Source organism: Prionailurus bengalensis, chromosome B1 (genome assembly GCF_016509475.1).
Source record: "Prionailurus bengalensis isolate Pbe53 chromosome B1, Fcat_Pben_1.1_paternal_pri, whole genome shotgun sequence".
NCBI classification, from domain to species: domain Eukaryota; kingdom Metazoa; phylum Chordata; class Mammalia; order Carnivora; family Felidae; genus Prionailurus; species Prionailurus bengalensis.
The window spans coordinates 7,736,276-7,755,958 of NC_057344.1; the positions used below are offsets into that span (position 1 = coordinate 7,736,276).

Consider the following 19,683-nt stretch of genomic DNA (forward strand, 5'->3'; position numbering starts at 1 on the left):
TGGTTAGAACTATGAAATTTCAAGTGCCTGTAGGTAGGTACTTGAGGGGTACTTGAGAGTAGGAAGCTCTCTATTTCATGTGATGGATTTTCCAGTGTCTCGAATAATTTACTAACAACAAGCTGTACCATTTGAAATTGTGATAAAAAATCTGATAACTTTAGAAGATAATTAAGGAGATAAGTTTTTTATTCCAGTTTGTGTTTTTTTAAATCATGCTTTTCCTTCTGAGAGCTAGGAGAAACAGATTGAAAGATTTCTTTGCATTTGGTGCTTCAGAACTATCCTTGACATGCAAAGTAACTGACATAGCTAAATTATAAATATGCTAGTAAACCGTATGATTGACATGATTTTAAATTATGTAGACACATCTACAGCAACATGTTCTTTGTCTTCTAGAGAGCAGGTTCAGAGCTTCTGGTCTGAATAATTTTCCCAGCTGTATTGATGCAGGCCATCTGATTAAAATAAAGTATATTTAAGTCTATGCTAGGCGTGTATGCCTTTATAAAATGTTTACTTTGTATTAATAGATTAGCACTACCTGTCGTTATTGGTAGCACTACTGTATTCAAAGAACTTAAGTTATAAAACTAAATTCTCTTGTGAAAGGCATATTAAGATATTTTAAAGTTTAGCGATATTTGTAGCAGTTCAAAAAAATCGGATTTTCTCATATTTTAAAAATTCCCATTAGCAATGCCTAAATATTGCCAGTAGTTTTGTATCAGAGTGATTCTGTTTCTGGAAGTTGAAAAGCATGTTACACATTTATAATCTCATCGTCTCTCTCCTCAATTCTGTGTGCAGGGCCCTGTATTTTTCCTTGAAGACGGGAAATCTACTATCTCATTGAATGACGCTTTGATGTGGGCAAAGGTGAACCCATTCTCACCTTTAGGGACTGGAATACGACTCAACCCATTTTGACAGGTTTTTCTCCATGTTTAACTGTTTTTTAAAAAAGACCTTTTGTGGGTTAATATTACCTTAACTTTTGTTGTGCACAACCAAAGGTTGAGGGGAGAAGGGGAGGTGGGAATAACAGTTGACTTAATTCATCAGCTTCAAAAAATAAAATAGTCATGTAATTTCAAGGAAAAATAGGTGTATTCTTTATAAAATAGAGTAGCCGTATTTGGGAGAAAGATAATATTTAAGTTATAAAAGACCGAAAAATATAAAAGAGCATATTAAAGTTTCAGAAAGCATAAAAGGTACCAAAAGATATATTTTTGAAACTTTGAAACATATAAAATAACACAACAGATAGAATAGTGCTTGACTGGGGCGCCTGGGTGGCGCAGTCGGTTAAGCGTCCGACTTCAGCCAGGTCGCGATCTCGCGGTCCGTGAGTTCGAGCCCCGCGTCAGGCTCTGGGCTGATGGCTTGGAGCCTGGAGCCTGTTTCCGATTCTGTGTCTCCCTCTCTCTCTGCCCCCCCCCCCCCCGTTCATGCTCTGTCTCTCTCTGTCCCAAAAAATAAATAAACGTTGAAAAAAAAAAAAAAAAAAAAAAATTAAAAAAAAAAAAGAATAGTGCTTGACATGTAGTAAGTACTTAAGGAATATTGGAATATCAACATGTAACTAAGGTATGTATGACTGATCTTTGAGTTAACAAACACCTATATTGTCCTCTGTAAAATATATAGTAACCCACTAGTTTTAGTTCATATTTAATAAAAACTTTCCAGTTACGAGCTTACTGCGTGTTAATACATGGATACACAGTCAAAATACTTACGAGTTTTATTTTTTAAAAAAAGAAGGCATTACCAAATTTTTTAACTGAAATTAAATGTGCAAGTATAAAGGACTAGGTTATGTAGGCATAACAAAAATCGACGCATGAAAAACACAAATGCAGTTAAATTGGTCTGAGAATTTACATTTGATGATAATTGACTATTTTAAAAGATATTTGATATGTATGGATATTAGTTTTGATTATGCATTTAATATTTACAGTAATCTCTAATTGATTTATATTAACTTTCTATAACATTTATTTGATAAATTTAGTTTCAAATTTCTATGAGTAAATAGGATATTAGTTAAAATTTGGGGTATATTATAAATTCAAGTTTTTAAAATATTTATTAAAAGAGTAAAACTATTGGGGCACCTGGGTGGCTCCGTCGGTTAGGCGTCCAACTCTTGATTTTGACTCAGGTCATGATCTCACGGTTGTGAGATCGGGCCCCACTTCAGACTCTATGTTCGGTTCCGTGTCCAACTCAGCGCTGGACATGGAACCTGCATAATATTCCCCCTGTCTCTCCCCTACCTCTCCCTTCCCCTGCTCACTCTCTTTCTCTCTCAAAATATTAAAAAAAAAAAACAAAAAAACAAAAAAAATAATAAAACTATTTTTTAAAAAAGTCTGAGGCATGACTACCAGTATTTCAATTGTATTAGAATTCTGATTTTGAGGTCTATGAAATTAATGTATGACTAGGAACAATAATACCTTGGTACTCGAGCTGTTTCATAGGATTCATAATATAGATGTTTTTGTCTAAAGAGTGAGCTTATATAAATAAAATAATTGTGGTTTTTTATTATATTTAAACCTGTTGAATTGAAAGTATTTTAAAATTTTTCTTAAGCCCACTTCTAAAACAGAAAATAAGATATATATTATGTACTCTCTATTGCATTAACCACTTCTAACTCCTCAAAAAGACATTAGAAGGCCTAAATTCTATTTTATTAAAAAGATTTAATTAACACTGTAGAAGAGAATATATGTGACTCATTGATAGAAGTATTTTTTTAAATCCTTGGTTATATGTGTAACTCAAATTTTTTTAGGTGGGAGAATTTTTCATTAGCATATATGTAGTAAAATTCACTTAAAAATGGCAGTTGAAATCCTACTGTAATTCTTTTTGTTTTAAAATAGATTAAGAAGCCTATCTTCTGTGCTTTAACTACTTTGAAAGAAAAGATACCATTGAGTTTAAGTTTTACACAGATAAACAATTATTTCCTTCTTCTGTATTTTAAATGAATGCGGGAAAATGATATGTACAAACTGAAAAAATATAACTCTTTAGCACATGAACATAATAGAGGAGGAACCAAATTTGTGTCTAAAATCTAAATTGAATTGATTCAAATATAATTCTATTACTCTTTGACTTCTATAATGTTCTGTACCTTAGTATTAATTGTAACTATTAATTCTTCATAGAATTATGTCATTTGACCATGCCACTCTGCATCTATTGTGCCTTAATATGAAAAACAAAGCAGTTTTTTAAATTTATAAAAGGTTTTCCATTGTTACATTTCATATGCATGAAAACCCAAACAAATAATATTAGCTTATTTTACTATAAGAAGATGTCTATATTATTGATAACATGGACAAATTATTTTGTAAGGTTACATATGCTTTTAGGAAAGAAGTCTCCTTAGATAATGGTTTTGAAAGCATTGGAAAAATATTTTGTCTATAGAAAGTACCAGGTGGTTAACAAAATTGCAACATCAAAATGAGTTCCGTCTTGGGAAATACGATTTTTATGTCAATCAAAATTGACATATATGTGTGTATACATATATGTCTGTGTATACATATATGCATATATGTATATGTATACACACACACATAGATTTTTCCATGAAATCATCCAGAGGTGTTCAGGAACATGGTTGCATTAAAGCAATGACTTGTATTTTGTTGTCCTTAAAATAGGAAAATTGACACTTTTTTGGTCTTAAGTCAAAAGGCATTCTGAATATAGTAAAAGCCTCCCTAATTGTTTATAAAATTTTGGGTTTAGATTTAGTGTAGCAGTAATACAGAAGATATCTTTATGGTCAACTCTTAATAAGTGCTTATTGCACTATATCTTTGAAACATTTATTCCTAAATAATTGAAAAAAGTACTCTTCTGGTAAATTTAATTAGCCATATGACAGTGCTATGATATGGCATGTAGTTATCGAGATTTGTATGTCTGTATGTACGTATTTCAGGTCCCCTAAATTTCAGGAAACACTGCAGTTAAAACCAAATATGACAGAGTTAACCGCTAAAATGAGCATCAGCCTTGTCCCCACATATGCCATTGAGAGAACACGGTCTCTCCATAAATGCTGGGCCAGAATCATCAGAGGTGTGAAGGGCTGAACTGTTCATCTGTGTTATTACTTTACTTGGAAACCTAGAAAAATCACTTCTTTAGGCTTTTCAGGAAGATGATTCTCCAACTTGTAAGAAATACTGACTGTAGTAAACCCCAAAATTAGCATAAAAGGGGAAAAGCTTACTAATAATGCAAACAGCGTATCACAGAGGCGTCCGGTCCCTGATGAGTGTTGTACCAATTGATTGAAAAGGTTGTGCTCCCAGAGGAGCTGCTGTTGCTCCTAGAAAAGCTCCTTGCTTCCTTCTGCCAAAGATCCTTTGTGAAGTAAATGGCCTTCTTAAGATACACCTGTAGTGTTGGCCTCTCTTAATACAACTCATCTTCCTGAAGCTCTTGAAATTACCTACTTTGACCATACCTGCTACCTCCATTTATTTGCTCACTATGAAGCATACAGTGTATTTCGTATTTTCCACTGCTCTCCAGAGGCCCCATGGGAGTCATGAGAACTTACCATAGGCAGTGGTGAGTGATCAGCTTTTTCAGGAGATTGAACATACAGTCAGGAGAAGAATAAAGAAACATTTTGTATGACTCTCTACCCAAATTTAAATCCTTTTCTCTGGATCTTTTCCCCAGCTGAGGTTCCAAAGACTTGCTTCTATAGCCCCTTCCTAAGGAACTATATTTTATGGGTTAAAAATTAGTCTCATAATTTTCTACTTCAGATTTGTGCCAGCAGAGTGCAAGGTAACAGGGGTGCCTGGGTGGCTCAGTCGGTTGAGTGTCCGACTTCAGCTCGGGTCATGATCTCACAGTCTGTGGGTTCAAGCCCCGCGTCGGGCTCTGTATTAACACCTCAGAGCCTGGAGCCTGCTTCGGATTCTGTCTCCCCCTCTCTCTGCCCTTCTCCTGCTCGCATTCTGTCTCTCTCAAAAATAAATAAACGTAAAAAAAAATTGTTTTTAAAAGAATGCAAGGTAACAGATGGGTAACGTGTGGCTGCTTAAGGTACACATTTAACCTATATACCCTTTACCTCAGATAAAACTAGATTGTACACTCACTCCCAAGAAGCCATCCTATTTTATGTGGGCCCTCTTTAATTTCTTTCACTAAATATTACCTGCCCCAAATGTGAAATTAAACACAGAAGTCTTTGGAGATAGAAATTCTAATAAAGCCAAGCCTTCAGCAATGCAAAACAACGAACAGAGTTTAGCTGGAGATTGGCGTGTGTGTCTCAGGATCCAGCATTAGTAATGCTCATCTTGGAAGTCAGATGAGACTGTTAATGAGAGAGCGTAACAACATGACTAATTACAGTTGAAGACAATTTTCCAAATGTGAATGTAAAATTGTAAGAATGCATGGAAGATAATCCATCTTTCAAGATATCGGCCAACTCTGGTTTCCCTCCACTAAAATTCTGGGGAGTGGCAGCAACCAGTAGAAATTTTTCAATTGAGCTAAATGGTTTGCTAAACACCAGAACCAAATTGCAAGTGAGGCACACTTTTTCCTCTCCCGCAACTCCCTATCAACAAGAAGGATGATGCCTGTTTTTTAAAAATGTTTTAAGTCTAGCTATTTATGGGGGTGGGCAGTATTCTTTCCGGGCCAATGTGTGATAATCACCGTTTGGAATGCATTCTTTCTGAGTGCATGTGATGTGTAGATATATATCAGGCAAAGTGGTTGCTCTTTTCACTTCTGATGAGGAAAACATAACAAAGCAGATCCACCATTGCTACAGAATTGATGAGAGAAAACTTTTACCTGTCATGGTGAATTATGTTTAACTGTACCTTTTAAAATGATTTTTGCTCCTTCTCTGTTGATTTTGCATTTTCAACAGTACCTGGCACAGGTGTTTTAATACGTGGTTGTTGAATTGAAAAGAAAAACAACACGTTTTGAGCCCAATTATGGATAAGACATCGCTTTAATTTACTTATATACCCACAACCAGGTGATTAGACCCTCTAGGATGGCAGGAGACGCTGCATTACATCTTCAAAGCCATTGGACACGTGCTTTTCAAGGTTACTTTTTCGTGTTTGTGATAGGGTTCATAGCAGATTCAAAAGAATATTTTCCAGCTTGTTTGACATGAATTCTTCTAAGTGGATTGCCAACAGTACCTGTATTTCCTGGCATATTTAAATAAACAACATTAAAATCAGTCTGTGGTTATTAAACATTTGCGCGATGATCAGTGCTTCTAACATACGGAACTTGCACAAGGATCAGCAACAGTCTGAACACAGGTTCATCTACATGCCTCGTAAGTAGAATATTTAAAGCACGCAGTGTAGTGGCCGTAAATAAAAAATCGGAATGCCCCCCACTTCCAAAAGCCATTAGCAGTGCCTAAAATACCCGGGGCTTAGTTCGGTGTATCTGATACTGAATATGACTCAACTATTTTTAGATGTTGTTTCAGAAAGCAGCTGAGGCCTCGATTCTAACAGTGCTGAGATTTGGCAAATACACATAATTCGCAGTTTAGTTTCTGGAACTCTGATTGCAATGAAGCGTCCAAACTGGCTGACCTTCCAGGTCGCTCAGTTCTCATGTGAGGGACCAGTGGCAGCTAAGAAATGTATTCTCCCTCGGCCCACGAGTTCACTAGATGCTAGGTTTAGGTAAACATAGGGAGGGACTTCAGTGTCAACGAAAAAAACAAAGGCAACAGCCTATCGTACAATTAATTTTGGCCACCCTATTTGAGAATTAGAAGCTTTTGAGGCGAACAGCCTGTGGATTTGGTGCCGTTGCTGGCCGCGCAGTCTTAGATGGTAAAATAGGATCCTGGTTTACCTGCGGCCTGGGTCTGCTCCCCTTCTTCCACTCGCTCCGATTATGTTAGCTGACCTGACCTAAACACTCTGCTCTTTCAGTAGAGACAACTGAGATGGAATCCCTTGAATTAATTTGGAAAAAATAAAATCTAGCAAAACAGCTCTCATCGATGTAATCACCAAAGTCAGCTGCACACCATTCATTAATTTCCGTTATGCCCAGACTAAGAGGATCCAAGTTTCTGGAATAGGATTGAGAGAAGTGGAGAGAGAAAAGCATGTTTCTTCCCATCCTGATCTGTCCTGGTGGTGTCTCGCTTAGCCCATCACCCACTTTGAAAAGGATGGAGAAAGCCCGCTGCAGTGAGGGGGACTCGTAGAAGAGCATGGAGAGAATAAAATGGGGGAGAAGTCACGTGCAGCAGTTGCTACGTCATTACAGTCGTAAAAGCAGGCCTCCACTCTCCTTGGAGTTGTGATCCGAAATGAGAGCATTATTTTTCTAAAAACTCATTTGTGACCTTGAAATGTTTCTGGAAAGATAAAGGAAAGTTCTTCAGCTATTCAAGTATCAGTAGCCATCATTGTGTGTGTGTGTGTGTGTGTGTGTGTGTGTAGACACACACACACACATATATGTGGACACTTTGCATCTGTTTCTTATGCAGGAAGGAGGCCTTGCAATATCTCATTCCTCTTCCCGCCTTCTCATTGCAGGTCCCGAAGCAAGTGGTCCTGTGCTTTCCCACCCCCAGGCAGGTCCAAGTAGTCATAAGGGGAAAGAGGCAAGTAAGGGAACCAGCAGAGCACCCTCCCGCCCCCCGCCCCCCAGCCTCTGCCCTGGAGCCACAGCTTCTGCCTGCTGGAGCTCTCCCTGCAGGCGTCAGTGCTGGAAGAAGGTTGAGGCAGGTTGAAGGAGAGGATGTGTTCCCAGAATCTGAAGGTGAAACTATGGATACTTTTTTTTTTTCCCATAGAAACGTCATTATTCACTTGTGTTGAGTCATGCTGAGTACCATGCCTCAAGCATATGAGTTAGACCTTTTAATGGACTGTTCTAATGTCTAGATATTACAAAGTGTGCTCTTAGAAATGGTAGTTCTACCAGGCCATTAGCAAAACAAAACCAAATAAGAGTGATGTGTGATCAAATAGAGTTTGGAAAACACTTCCCTGGGTACCTCTCCTCTTCACTGCTTACAATGAGTATTAGCATATTAAAGGCTCTGAGAAATCACAAGTTTAAAAGGAGGAATCTGTTAACATTGCTTTTCCAGACCCTATATAAACAAAGGCCTGTGTCCCCCACCCCCATGAAACCCTTAACATTTTAGGAATCCTGCCTTGTAGGACAGGTCCCCTACTATTTTCCATCAGAGCCCTGACAGTAAAAACAAAACATGGACACTCAGTTAAGTTCGAATTTCAGATGAGCAATGAATAATTTTCAATGAAAGTATGTCCTCAACATGTCCCTGTAATTGGTTTTATTGGTTTTATTGGTTATATCTGTTTTTATTCACTAAATCTAGAACCTACTTTGTGGGCAGCGACTCGGCCCTGCTTTTGTCGCGTTTAAAAGCAGCCCATAGACATGGCATGCGGAACGGTCCTGGCTGTGTTCCAGTACAACTTTATTTACGAACATAGAAACTTGACCTTCATACAATGTTCGTGCATCAGAAAATACCATTTTTCTTCTGATACACTGTTTGAACCATTTAAAAATGTGAAAGCCATTCTTAACTTGCAGGCTCTACAAAAACAGGGTGGGAGACTGATTTTGGCTTATGGGCTCTAGATTGCTATGCTATGAACACTTTCTGAACTCCCAGGATTTAAACTAGGGGCTTGTTGTAATACAAGTATGCAAGTATCCGTATCTGCCTTAGGGCTGATTCCTTACCTGCTGGTAGAGAATTGAGCTTTGAGCTCTGCACTGGCCTTCACCTGTTTCAGACCCACCTCTTTAAAGATACATCAGAGCTGAAGTGGGTCCTTTATTTGGGGTGGGGTGGGGGGAACCTGGCTTGGAAACCTCCCCAGTGTGACCGGTACTCAGCGGACTGTGTGGCCCCTCCACCTACCCAGAGCATGCCGACACCAGCCTAATACACAGTTTTAGACTGAATGCCTAGACCAACATTTTCACTGTTTAAAAAAATTCTAAGGAACCAAGTAGCAGCAAAAGGTTCAGTTCACAGGTAAAAAGTTAAGAATAAAACCACAGTAACAAAGACTCACGTAAAACAGGAGTAACTCTTTCCCTTGAAATCATGGAATTATATTTGCACCGAGAGCCATGGGTCGGAAGGTGGTCAAGAGTAAGTTCTCCCACTGTTGGTTTGACCTCAAACCATTCTATGAAATAGGAACACAAAAACTGTTAGAAAATCACTACGGCCAGGGCCAGAATAAGACACTGTAATTTAAAAATTAGGCAAATTCTTTAGACATCTGTTTTATCATATTCTTAAGAGTGGTGTGAATATGAAGACTATTAACCTTCTCCCCACATTTTTCACATCTTTGATGCACAAGATAGTGGCTTTAAAAAAGTTACTTCAAAAAAACCCGTTATTTTAAAGACTATCTTTATGTTCTTAGTTCTTTTGATAAGTTTTTATTCAGTAATAATATGTATACAGAAAAGTAAACAAATTATGTGTTTACAGCTTGATGAGTTTTTGGAATGAATACACTTGGGGTAGCCATCACCCAGGTCAAGAGATCATATATTACTAGTAAGTACCCCCCAAATCCCCTGCTTGTCTCTCCTACACAGTATCCTAAAAAGAAAATACTGTATTGACTTCTGTCATCACAGGTTAAATGATTTCTTAAATATTGTTTATATTTCATATGAACAACATGCAGTATCTGTTTGGCAAACCTATTTATGCTTTAAAAATAGTGACTTAAAATTATTTCTTTGTTTCCCCTATTTCTCATTAACTAATTCTATAATTCTATCTATCACACTTGGATATCAACTTCCCTGTGCTTCTAAAGATCACTTACTGCTCCTCTGCAGCTTGAAGAAGAGTCTAAGGTTATTTCTACTTATCAGCCAGACCCTGTTCATGCTAAATACAGCTCTGGTCAGCAGCATCCTCAGAACTATAATTATCACAGTTCATGACTTTGAGCTTCAAATCAGCAGCCTCAAAGATCAAGATGGGTGATAACAGAATACTGTTGCAGAATCTGAAGGGTTGAGGTGATCCATGGCTAAAGAGAAAGTGTGCTCACAGGAGGACAAGAGAGATACAGGTTAACTTTGTGCAAAGATGGACTTTTAATTAGAAGGTTAAATAGAATACTTGTGTTTGGCTCTAGAAATCCCAATGAGAACCAGTGAGTGACAGTGATGGTGAGATAGACTAAGTATAAGCAAACATTCTGTATGAAAAATAATCGTATCTGATTTATGGTGTTAGAAATAAGGTAACTTGACAAAACTAAAATGCTGAAGTGCGGTAAGGGGCTGACAAGGAGCCGTCAGTGTTTTAGGGTCCTTATAGTTGGAGAAAGAGTAAAGACATTAATTTTAGACGAGGATAAGTCTGCATGGTAAAATTTCTAGAATGGCACTACAAAGAGTAGAAATTTAAAATTTTCCAAGTCAGTTTTGGGGGGGTGGGGGGAGACAGTCTTTACAAAAAATTCAATCCAATCATTGCAAAAGAAGAAAAGATAGGTGAAACAATAACAAGAAACGGAAAAAGAATAAAGAGCACAAAATACCACGATAGACGTGAATGCAAATATAGCAGTAGGCGGTACTACTGAATTCCTAACAGTAAAAGTCACGGTGAATGAAATAAATAGGTCCGTGCAACAGGATACTTCATAGGGGGAAAAAATGGCAGGACTTGTTTACCAAGTGCCAACACTTGCTATAAAGCCATAGTAACTAAGATCGTACGGGTGATGAAGTTGCACACATTTAGACAAAATCAGCTAGGATATATATATATATATATATATATATATATATATATATATATATATATATAGGAAACAGGCCCAGATATACACAGAAACTTGGAAAGTTTGAGACATAAGGATACTACAAATCAGTGGGGAAAGAACAGACTATTCAAAAAATGGTTCTGAGACCATTGGTTCTCCATTTTAGTTGCAGACAAATTAAGATCTTTTTTTTTTCAAATTAAGATCTTAGACTAACCCCTTATCAGATACATGCTTTGCAAACACTTTTTCCCCATTTTATAGTTCCCTTTTCACTCTTGTTTCCTTTGCTATGCAGGAAGCACTTTAGTTTGATACAACCCCATGTATTTATTTTTGCTTCTGTTGCCTGTGTTTTGGATGTCATTTCCAAAAATTCATTGCCAATACCGAGAAGCTTTTTCCCTGTGTTTTCTTCTGGCAGTTATATGGTTTCAGGTCTCATGTTTAAGTTTTTTAATCCATTTGGGTTTGATTTGGGGTGTGAGATTCTTCAAGTGGATATCCAATTTTCTCAGCATGATTATTGAGGAGATAGATTGTCCTTTCCCTATTGTGTGTTCTTGGCATCCTTATTCAAGATCAGGTGACTGTAAATGCATGGATTTATTTCTGGGCTCACTGTTCTGTTTCATTGGTTTACATGGCTGTTTTTTATGCCAGTACCTTATTGTTTTAATATAGTTTGAAATCAGGAAGTGTGATGCTTCCAGCTTTGTTCTTTCAGAGAATTGCTTTGGGTTTTCAGGTTCTTTTGTGATTCCATGTGGAAGTCAGGATTGTTTTTTCTATTTCTGTAAAGACTGCCATTCAGTTTTGCGAGCTTGCATTGACTCCATGGATCAATTTGGTAGTATGGACATTTTAACAATATTAATTCTTCTAATCCATGAACATGGGGTGTCTTTCCATTTATCTGTGTCTTCTTTCCTTCATCAGTGTTTAATACTTTATAAGGAAGTAATACCCAAAACGGATATTCATACAACTCAGTACTGAACAAAGCAAATAACCCAATTAAAAATGGGGCAAAGGACCTAAGTAGATGTTTCTCAAAATAAACACAAATGGCAAACAGATGTATGAAAGGTGCCCAACATCACTAATGATGACCAATAATCAGGGACATGCAACCAAAACCACAATAATATATCATCATACATCTGTCAAAATGGCTGCTATCAAAAAAGACAAAAAGTGTTCATGAGGATGTGAGAGAAAAGAGAACCCTTCTACACTGTTGCTGGAATGTAAATTGGCACAGCCATCATGGAAGCAATATGGAGATTCTCTCCCAAATTAACTACCGTATGATTCAGCAATCCCACTTCTAGGTATATGTCCCAAGGAAACAGAATCAGTATCTCAGAGAAATATCTGCATCCCCATGTTCACTGCAGCAATATTCACATTAGCCAAAGATACAGAAACAACCTAAATGTCCAAAAATGGATGACTGTATAGAGAATATGTACATATATACATACACACATGCAAACCCTCAAAATGGAATATTAATCCGCCTTTAAAAAGAAGGAAATTTGGGGGGTGCCTGGATGGCTCAGTCTGTTAAGCTTCCAACTCTTGGTTTGGGCTCAGGTTATGATCTCACGGTTCATGGTTAGTGAGGAGCCTGATTGGGATTCTCTCTCTCCCCCTCTCTCTGCCCCTGCCCACTGGCACAGTCTCTTTCTCAAAATGAATAAATAATAAATGAAAAGGAAAATTTATCATTTGCAACAACACAGATAAAACTAGAGGACGTTATGCTAAGAGAAATAAGCCAGACATGGAAAAACAAATACTGCATTTCCACTTCTGTGTGGAATGTAAAACAGGCTCTTCGAAGCAGAGAGTGAAATGGTAATTTCTAAGGATGGGGTGGAGGGGCACGTGAGGAGATGCAGATCAGAGGTGCAAAGTCTCATGTGTGGCATGGTGTGGCATGTGGCATGGTGACTGCATCTAATTGTGTATTGTGTACCTGAAATTTGCTAAGAGGGTAGACCTTAAGTGTACTCACTACACAGAGCAAGCAAACAAGGAAAAAAGAAAAAGGAAGAAAGAAAGAAAACGGCAACCTTGTGAGGAGATGGATATTTTAATGTTTATTTTTGAGAGCGAGAGAGCCTGAGCAGGGGACGGGCAGAGCAAGGGGAGACAGAGGATCCAAAGCGGCCTCTGCGCTGACAGCAGCCAGCCCAATTCAGAGCTTGAACTCAGGAACTGTGAGATCGTGGCCTGAGCCAAAGTCAAACGCTCAACTGATTGAGCCACCCAGGCGCTCTGAACATGGATATGTTTGATTGCAGTGATCATTGAACAATGTATATGTATATCAAAACACCAAGTTTTACACCTTAAATATATGTAATTTCTATTTGTCACTTATACCTCAGTAAAGTTGAAAAATTATTTTAAATGAAAGGCTAACATAGCAACATTTTTCTAGGTATGTCTCCTGAGGCAAGGGAAATAAAAACAAAAACTCTTTGGACTACATCAAAATTAAAAGCTTCTGCACAGCAAAGGAAACAGTCCACAAAACTAAAAGGCAGCCTGCTGAATGAGAGAGGATATTTGCAAATGACATATCCAGTAAAGGGTTAGTATTCAAAATATATAAAGAACTGATACAACTCAACACCCAAAAAACAATCCAATCAAAAAATGAGCAGAGACATGAACAGATGTTTCTTCAAAGAAGACATCCAGATGGCCAACGGACACATGAAAAGATGCTCAATAGCACTCGTCACCAGAGAAATGCAAATCAAAACTACAATGAGATGCCACCTCACACCTTTAGTCAGAATGGCTAAAATAAAAAACACAAGAAACAACAAGTGGTGGTGAGGATGTGGAGAAATAGGAACCCTTTTGCACTGTTGGTGGAAACGCAAACTGGTGCAGTCACTCTGGAAAATGATATGGAGGTTCCTCAAAAGGTGAGAAGTAGAACTGCCCTACAATCCAGTAATTGCACTACTAGATATTTACCCAAGGCCTACAAAAATACTAATTCAAAGGGATACATCACCCCGATGTTTATAGCAGCGTTATTTACAATAGCCAAATGATGGAAGCAGCCAAAGCATCCATCTATGGATGAATGGATAAAGACGATATGGTGTGTATGTTTATATGTATATAAACATAACGTGTATATGTATATATATATATATATATATATATATATATATATATAGGTATATATATGTATATATACATACATACAATGAGTTATCATTCAGCCATAAGAAAGAACGAAATCCTACCGTTTGCAACATGGATGGAGCTCGATAGTACAATGTTAAGCAAAATAAGTCACCCAGAGAAAGGCAAATAAATACTATATGATTTCACTCATGTGGAATTTAAAAAACAAAAAAAAATGAGCAAAGGGGAAGAAAAGACAAAACAACTAAGAGACTCCTAACTACAAACAGATGGTCACCAGAAGGGAGGTGGGTGTAGGATGGGGAAATAGGTGATGGGGATGAAGGATGCACTTGCCATGAGCACTGGGCGTTGTATGGAAGCAATCACTAAATCGTACACCTGAAACTAATAGAACATTGTGTTAACTGAAATCAAAATTTTTAAAAAATGGAAAGGCTAAATCTTAGTCAAAGTAAGGATAGGAGAATATTTTTATAACCTCATGATGCCAACAGTATTAATTATGAAGTTTGTGTTTGTTTTTCATTTCTGCCATAACAAATTACCATAAAGTTGGTGGCTTATGAACAATAGCCATCTTTACTCTCACAGTACAGAAGTCTATGGGCTTCTTTTTAGAGGCTCACCAGGCTGAAATCGAGATGTTAGCAGGGCCACATTCCTTCTGGAAGCTCTGGGGATGAATCCTCTCCCATGCTCATTCATGTTTTTGGCAGAATTTGGCTCCTTGCAATTCTAGGTCCAAAATCTGTCTTGTTGCTGGCCATCCCTGAGAGTTGTTTGAGGCCGTGCCCTCACCTTGTGCTCTCCAGGTGGCCTCTGTGGCAGTGGCAGGTTGAGGCCCTCCCACACTTCAAATTGTTCCTGCTTCTGCTGCACTCCTCTGAGTCCACTTGGAGAACCATCTCAGCTTTTAAGGGCTCATGTGATTAGACTGGATCCGCCTGAATAATCCAGCATAAACTCCCTATTTTGAGGTCTGTGACTTCTGCAAAGCCTCTTTTGCCATGTAATACAACGTATTCACAGGTTCCAGGTTCCAGGGATTGGGGCATGAACAACATGGGAGACATTCTACCTAGTACAGAGTTTGATAAGATCTTCTCAATTAAGAAATACATGTGAATGAAGTTAAGAAGAACGTAAGTCGTGCGCATAAACAAACTTTTTTAAGTCAAGGCAATGACAAAGGCTTCAGGACAATGGTTACTCTCAGAGGCAAGTATGAAGAAGGCGGTAAGAGCAGGACACCAGGAGAATATAAAGCTATGGGTAATGTTCCACGTCATAGATTATGCAGTGATACACAAATATTTAGTCATTGTCTTTTTAAAGTTGTACATCTACATTATATGCATGCATGAATCAGCAGAATTAGTGTTTAAAAACCTACAAAAGAATTTGACTATATAATTCCACAACAGGATTAATGACCTCAGTTCTTTTCTACTCACAAATTCATGAGTAAGAGCAAATAAGGAAGAGAAACAAAAAATGATAGGCAGTGGGAGATGAACAGAGCAACAGGATGAAAATATCCAACTCACATTGTGAGGGGAAGTTACAGTTACTGCTCTCCTTTCCTTCCAGAGACTAGAGAGAAAATGGCTCTTTTCTTCAGAAAGTGGGGGTTCAAATGAGGGAGAAATCCTACCGACCTACAGCTGCCTCATTCTTGAATGGTTTTAGTGCCACGGTCATGATGAAGTCACTAAATGTCTGGAATCAAGGACTATAGAATTCTGAGACCAATGGTGTCCTAAGTTAAGTGTTAGTAAAGCAACAACAATGAAAGAAAGAAAGTTCACTTATTTTGTTTGTCACTTGTTGGGACTCTGATGGCAAATGCTTTGGATGCTTTGAGAATTATTTCAGTGATCTCTCTGGAAGATTGCCGTGGGTTGCCTCCATCTGCCTTACCTTACGTACCCAGTCTACATACCGAGGCTACTACAGGACAACCATGACCATGGTCTGGAAGTCATCTAGAGCAAATCATGGTAATCCAGGCTTTTCCTAAAGTACTTACATCCTGATGAAGTCTGAAATATTCTCATCCTCGTTAGTAACTTGATATTTGAACTTACTTCCCACAGAATTTTATGTGAACATAGTCACTCTTTTCTAAAAAGAGAAGTGTTAATATACTAAGTTAACCTATGCTTTCATTTAAAAAAAAAATGCCGTAAACCACTCCAGTGATGATAAATCATTCCACTGCTAAGCATAAGAGAACCACTTTCCCTTTAAACCAGGGATAGAAAAAGCAGGGTTGGGACAAACAGTCGTCAACTTTTCTTTCATCTGTACTCAAGCATAGCCTCACTACGTTGGGAAGAATTCAGTTGACTATTTCCAAGGAAAACTTACTGGGATTCAGTTTTCTCCTTAATTTTCTCTGCAACATTTGTAAAAGGAAGAGGAATTCTACTTTAAGTTCATTGCTGAGCGTGTTGGGATTGCTTTTTATCTCTGATGACCTAATGTTATCTTTAATCGACTTGGAAGCTGTGGAGCTAGGAACCAGGGGCAGACGCATCTGGTAACTGTAGTCTGTGAAATTCACGAGGTCATCCTGGATACTTTTAATTCTGGAAAGAAAAAAATATTGTTGACAAGCCATATTTTAGTAATGTGATTTATATTATCAAATTTTCATTTTAAGTTGTATCGCTAGAAGATTCCAAATGACTTACTCTCGATGCGTTAGCAAAGTATAAACCTCTTGTATTAGTATTTCAGGTACTCCAGCTTTGCAATGAATTGTTCCATGGATTAGCTCTTTAGGTAATTTAAGTCTTTTTCTTGCCAGGAACTTTAATAGTAGAAAGAAGGTATTTTCATTATAAGAAGTTACGTAAAAATCTTCATTTACTTTGTATTCACCTTAACCCCCTTTTTTTTTGTCTCTCAACTAATAGTTTTTAATTTTAACATGTTAATTATTAAAAAATATCGTTCAGCAAGAAAAGCAACCATTCTATCCTCCAATTTGAAATGAGTTTCATAAGTGACTCCTGACAAACTTTAATAACATTCATTTTAATACACGGAAACAAGCTGCCAGCTTCGTGGCACAGCCACACGCACGTGTGTGTAGATATCCACGACATCAGGAGTACACCATTTAAAACACAAACTTCTTAAAGTCGATGACTGCTAATTTACCTTCTCCAACTGTGCCCAGTTATCCAACTTGACTTTCAAAGAAGTTCCATTTTCAAAGGATGACAATTTAAGGTCCCTGGGGTAATATATAGTGAATATTTCTGCAATCAGGAAGCCATTTGAAAAATCCCTGATCCATAATATTAAAGAAATGAAATAAAATGTGGTTACTTTTACAGTTTGTTTTATAATCAATTAACACCAATTTAATATTCCACACTGACAGCAAATAACTTATAAAATTAGTTTTGTTGGATCATTGCTCTGAGGAAGACCTGCTATGGAATAGAATTTTAATAAGATTAGATACACACTAAAGGCTTTCGTGTTCTTTTTATGAACCCAAACTATTAATTTGTATTGAATCTTCATTTTAACAAGATCCCTAGGTGATTCCGATGCACATTGAAAATTTCAGGCATGTCTCTATTAAGGAATATTGAAATTAGTAAACCAGAGTCTGCAAAAAAGTCATCGTCTTCATATTTATGGAAATTAGTTCGCATTCCCAGAGCAGATATTAACCGCCCGTTACGTTCAGGGTGGCTGCAGTTCAGCAGCAACTTTTTTCCAGTCCCTGATTGGAAAAACTAGATGCCATCCAGAGGATAAACTGATCCCCACGATTATTAATGTCCAGTGTCTCTAAAGAAAGAGCCTTGACTATCAGTATTTTTTTGTAGTCACCAAGGCATTCTATATTAGCTTAAATCTAAAATGTGATGATTGAATGGGTAAATGAATAAGCGAGTGCTTCATCATGTATTTTCCAGGCCCGCTCCCTAAAAGAAGGGGTGTGTGTGCGCGCGCGCGCGCCGCCGCGCGCTGAGCGGGTGGGGGTCGGGGTCTGAAACCTAAACCAGGGGAGTAGGCCATCTGCGCCCAGTGCCGCGGCGGGGCAGGCGGGGCAGCCGAGTGGTCGGCGGGTCCCCGGGGTGCTCAGGCCCCGTCTAGGCGGCTTGCTCCTGCACCTGTTGACGTTCCTAGGAAAGAAGGTGAGATCCAGGCCCTGGAGCCAGCGCAGAACCGACGGGGACAGGCGGGAGCTCTTCGGTGGATGCGGATAGACCAGATATTTCTTAGGCTTCCCGCGGATGGAAGCTGCTGCCTGTAGCGAAAGTGACGGTGACTTGGGTAGAGCTGCCGCCGGCAGTGTCAAAAGCCTTCCTCCCAGGCCGGCGGCAGCCATGTCGCTTTCTGGGTTTCTATGGCAGCGTCCGCGGCGGGGCGGGGCCTCGTGGGGGCGGGGTCTCAGCGCGGCTGGGCGGGGCCCGTGGGTGGGCGGGGCGGGGCCGTGGGTGGGCGGGGCGGGGCCCGTGGGTGGGCGGGGCGGGGGCGGGCGCTGGGCCTCGCGCGCTCCCCAGTTTGCAGAGCTGACGCTCTGGTCTGGGGCGATTCCTGGCCCCAATCTTGGTTGTAGTTAGCCTCTCTTCTCCCAACCCTTTGTCCTTCCAAATTTACTTTTTAGATATTGTGGATTCAGCCCAGCCAAAGGCCTATTGTCGGTCAAACATTTTGAGGATGGGAGAAGCTTCCAGAAGACAAGGTCAGTTTTTGTTTAGAAATCAGAAATGGTAGAGTATTTGCTCCAAAACGCCAAAGAAAAAATTTTCGAAATTAAAGTGAATAAATGTCTAATATCTACAGACTTAACCTCTTTCCTTAATTATTACGTTGTTTATAAAAATTTGTAAGTTTTCCCATTTCACAAGGATGCCCTGGTATAGATGATTCATTCATTCAACAATTATTTGAGTCCCTAGTATGTGCCAGGCACTGACCTAGTTACTTGGGATTTATCAGTGAACAATGCAGAGGGGAAAAAAGTGTAGCATCGACAGTTATAAACTAAATACGCAACAGATTTGTTAAAATCCTTCAAAAAGTTTTGCAAAAAAACACCAGTGTAGCATGTAGATACATACGCAAGATAAAATATGGGATAGAGTTTGATAGTGAAGCTATATAATGTTTTGTGGCATGTTTATTCATATAGAGATTTATTAATAAAGCAAACCATGGGACGCCTGGGTGGCTCAGTTAAGCCTGGGACTTTGGCTCAGGTCATGATCTCGAGGTTCGTGGGTACGACTCCCAAGTTGGGCTCTGTGCTGACAGCTCCGAGCCTGGAGCCTCTTTGGATTCTGTGTCTCCTTCTCTCTGCCTCTCCCTGCTCTGTCTCTCTCTCCCTCTCTCTTAAAAATAAATAAACATTAGGGGCACCTGGGTGGCACAGCCGGTTAAGCATCCGACTTCAGCTCAGGTCATGATCTCACAGTTCATGAGTTTAAGCCCTGCATCAGGCTCTGTGCTGACAGCTCAGAGCCTGGAGCCTGGTTCGGATTCTTTATCTCCCTCTCTCTCTGCGCCTCCCCCGCTAATGCTTTGTCTCTCTCTCTCTCCTGCAAACACAAAAAGCATTAATAAATAAATAAATAAACATTAGAAA

General features: G+C 38.8%; 2 protein-coding genes across 8 annotated transcripts in view; one reads left to right on the forward strand and one right to left on the reverse strand.

Annotated features, from left to right (window-relative positions):
• Positions 1 to 1,100, forward strand: part of WDR17 (WD repeat domain 17) — a 107,276-nt gene extending 106,176 nt beyond the window's left edge. For all 4 annotated transcript variants that reach the window (XM_043557824.1, XM_043557833.1, XM_043557807.1 and 1 more), the window contains one exon: positions 814 to 1,100. In XM_043557824.1, coding sequence (XP_043413759.1) covers positions 814 to 933 — 120 coding nt within the window. In that variant the 3' untranslated portion in view covers positions 934 to 1,100. The remainder of the gene's footprint in view (positions 1 to 813) is intronic.
• Positions 1,101 to 6,144: 5,044 nt separating this feature from the next.
• On the reverse strand, positions 6,145 to 18,459 carry SPATA4 (spermatogenesis associated 4). Of its 4 annotated transcripts, none has more exons than XM_043557871.1 (8): positions 18,206 to 18,459; positions 17,235 to 17,364; positions 16,763 to 16,881; positions 16,437 to 16,657; positions 9,153 to 9,269; positions 7,768 to 7,845; positions 7,375 to 7,441; positions 6,161 to 6,257 (listed from the first exon to the last, which is right to left on the reverse strand). In XM_043557871.1, exons 1-7 carry the CDS (start codon positions 18,421 to 18,423, stop codon positions 7,419 to 7,421), a joined length of 906 nt encoding a protein of 301 aa, XP_043413806.1. In that variant the 5' UTR covers positions 18,424 to 18,459; the 3' UTR covers positions 6,161 to 6,257; positions 7,375 to 7,418. The 4 variants fall into 4 exon arrangements, with proteins under 4 accessions (XP_043413798.1, XP_043413782.1, XP_043413806.1 ...); XM_043557855.1 differs by having other exon boundaries at positions 7,768 to 7,857; XM_043557847.1 differs by lacking the exon at positions 7,375 to 7,441 and having other exon boundaries at positions 6,151 to 6,257; positions 7,768 to 7,857.
• Between the last annotated feature and the right edge of the window lie 1,224 nt (positions 18,460 to 19,683).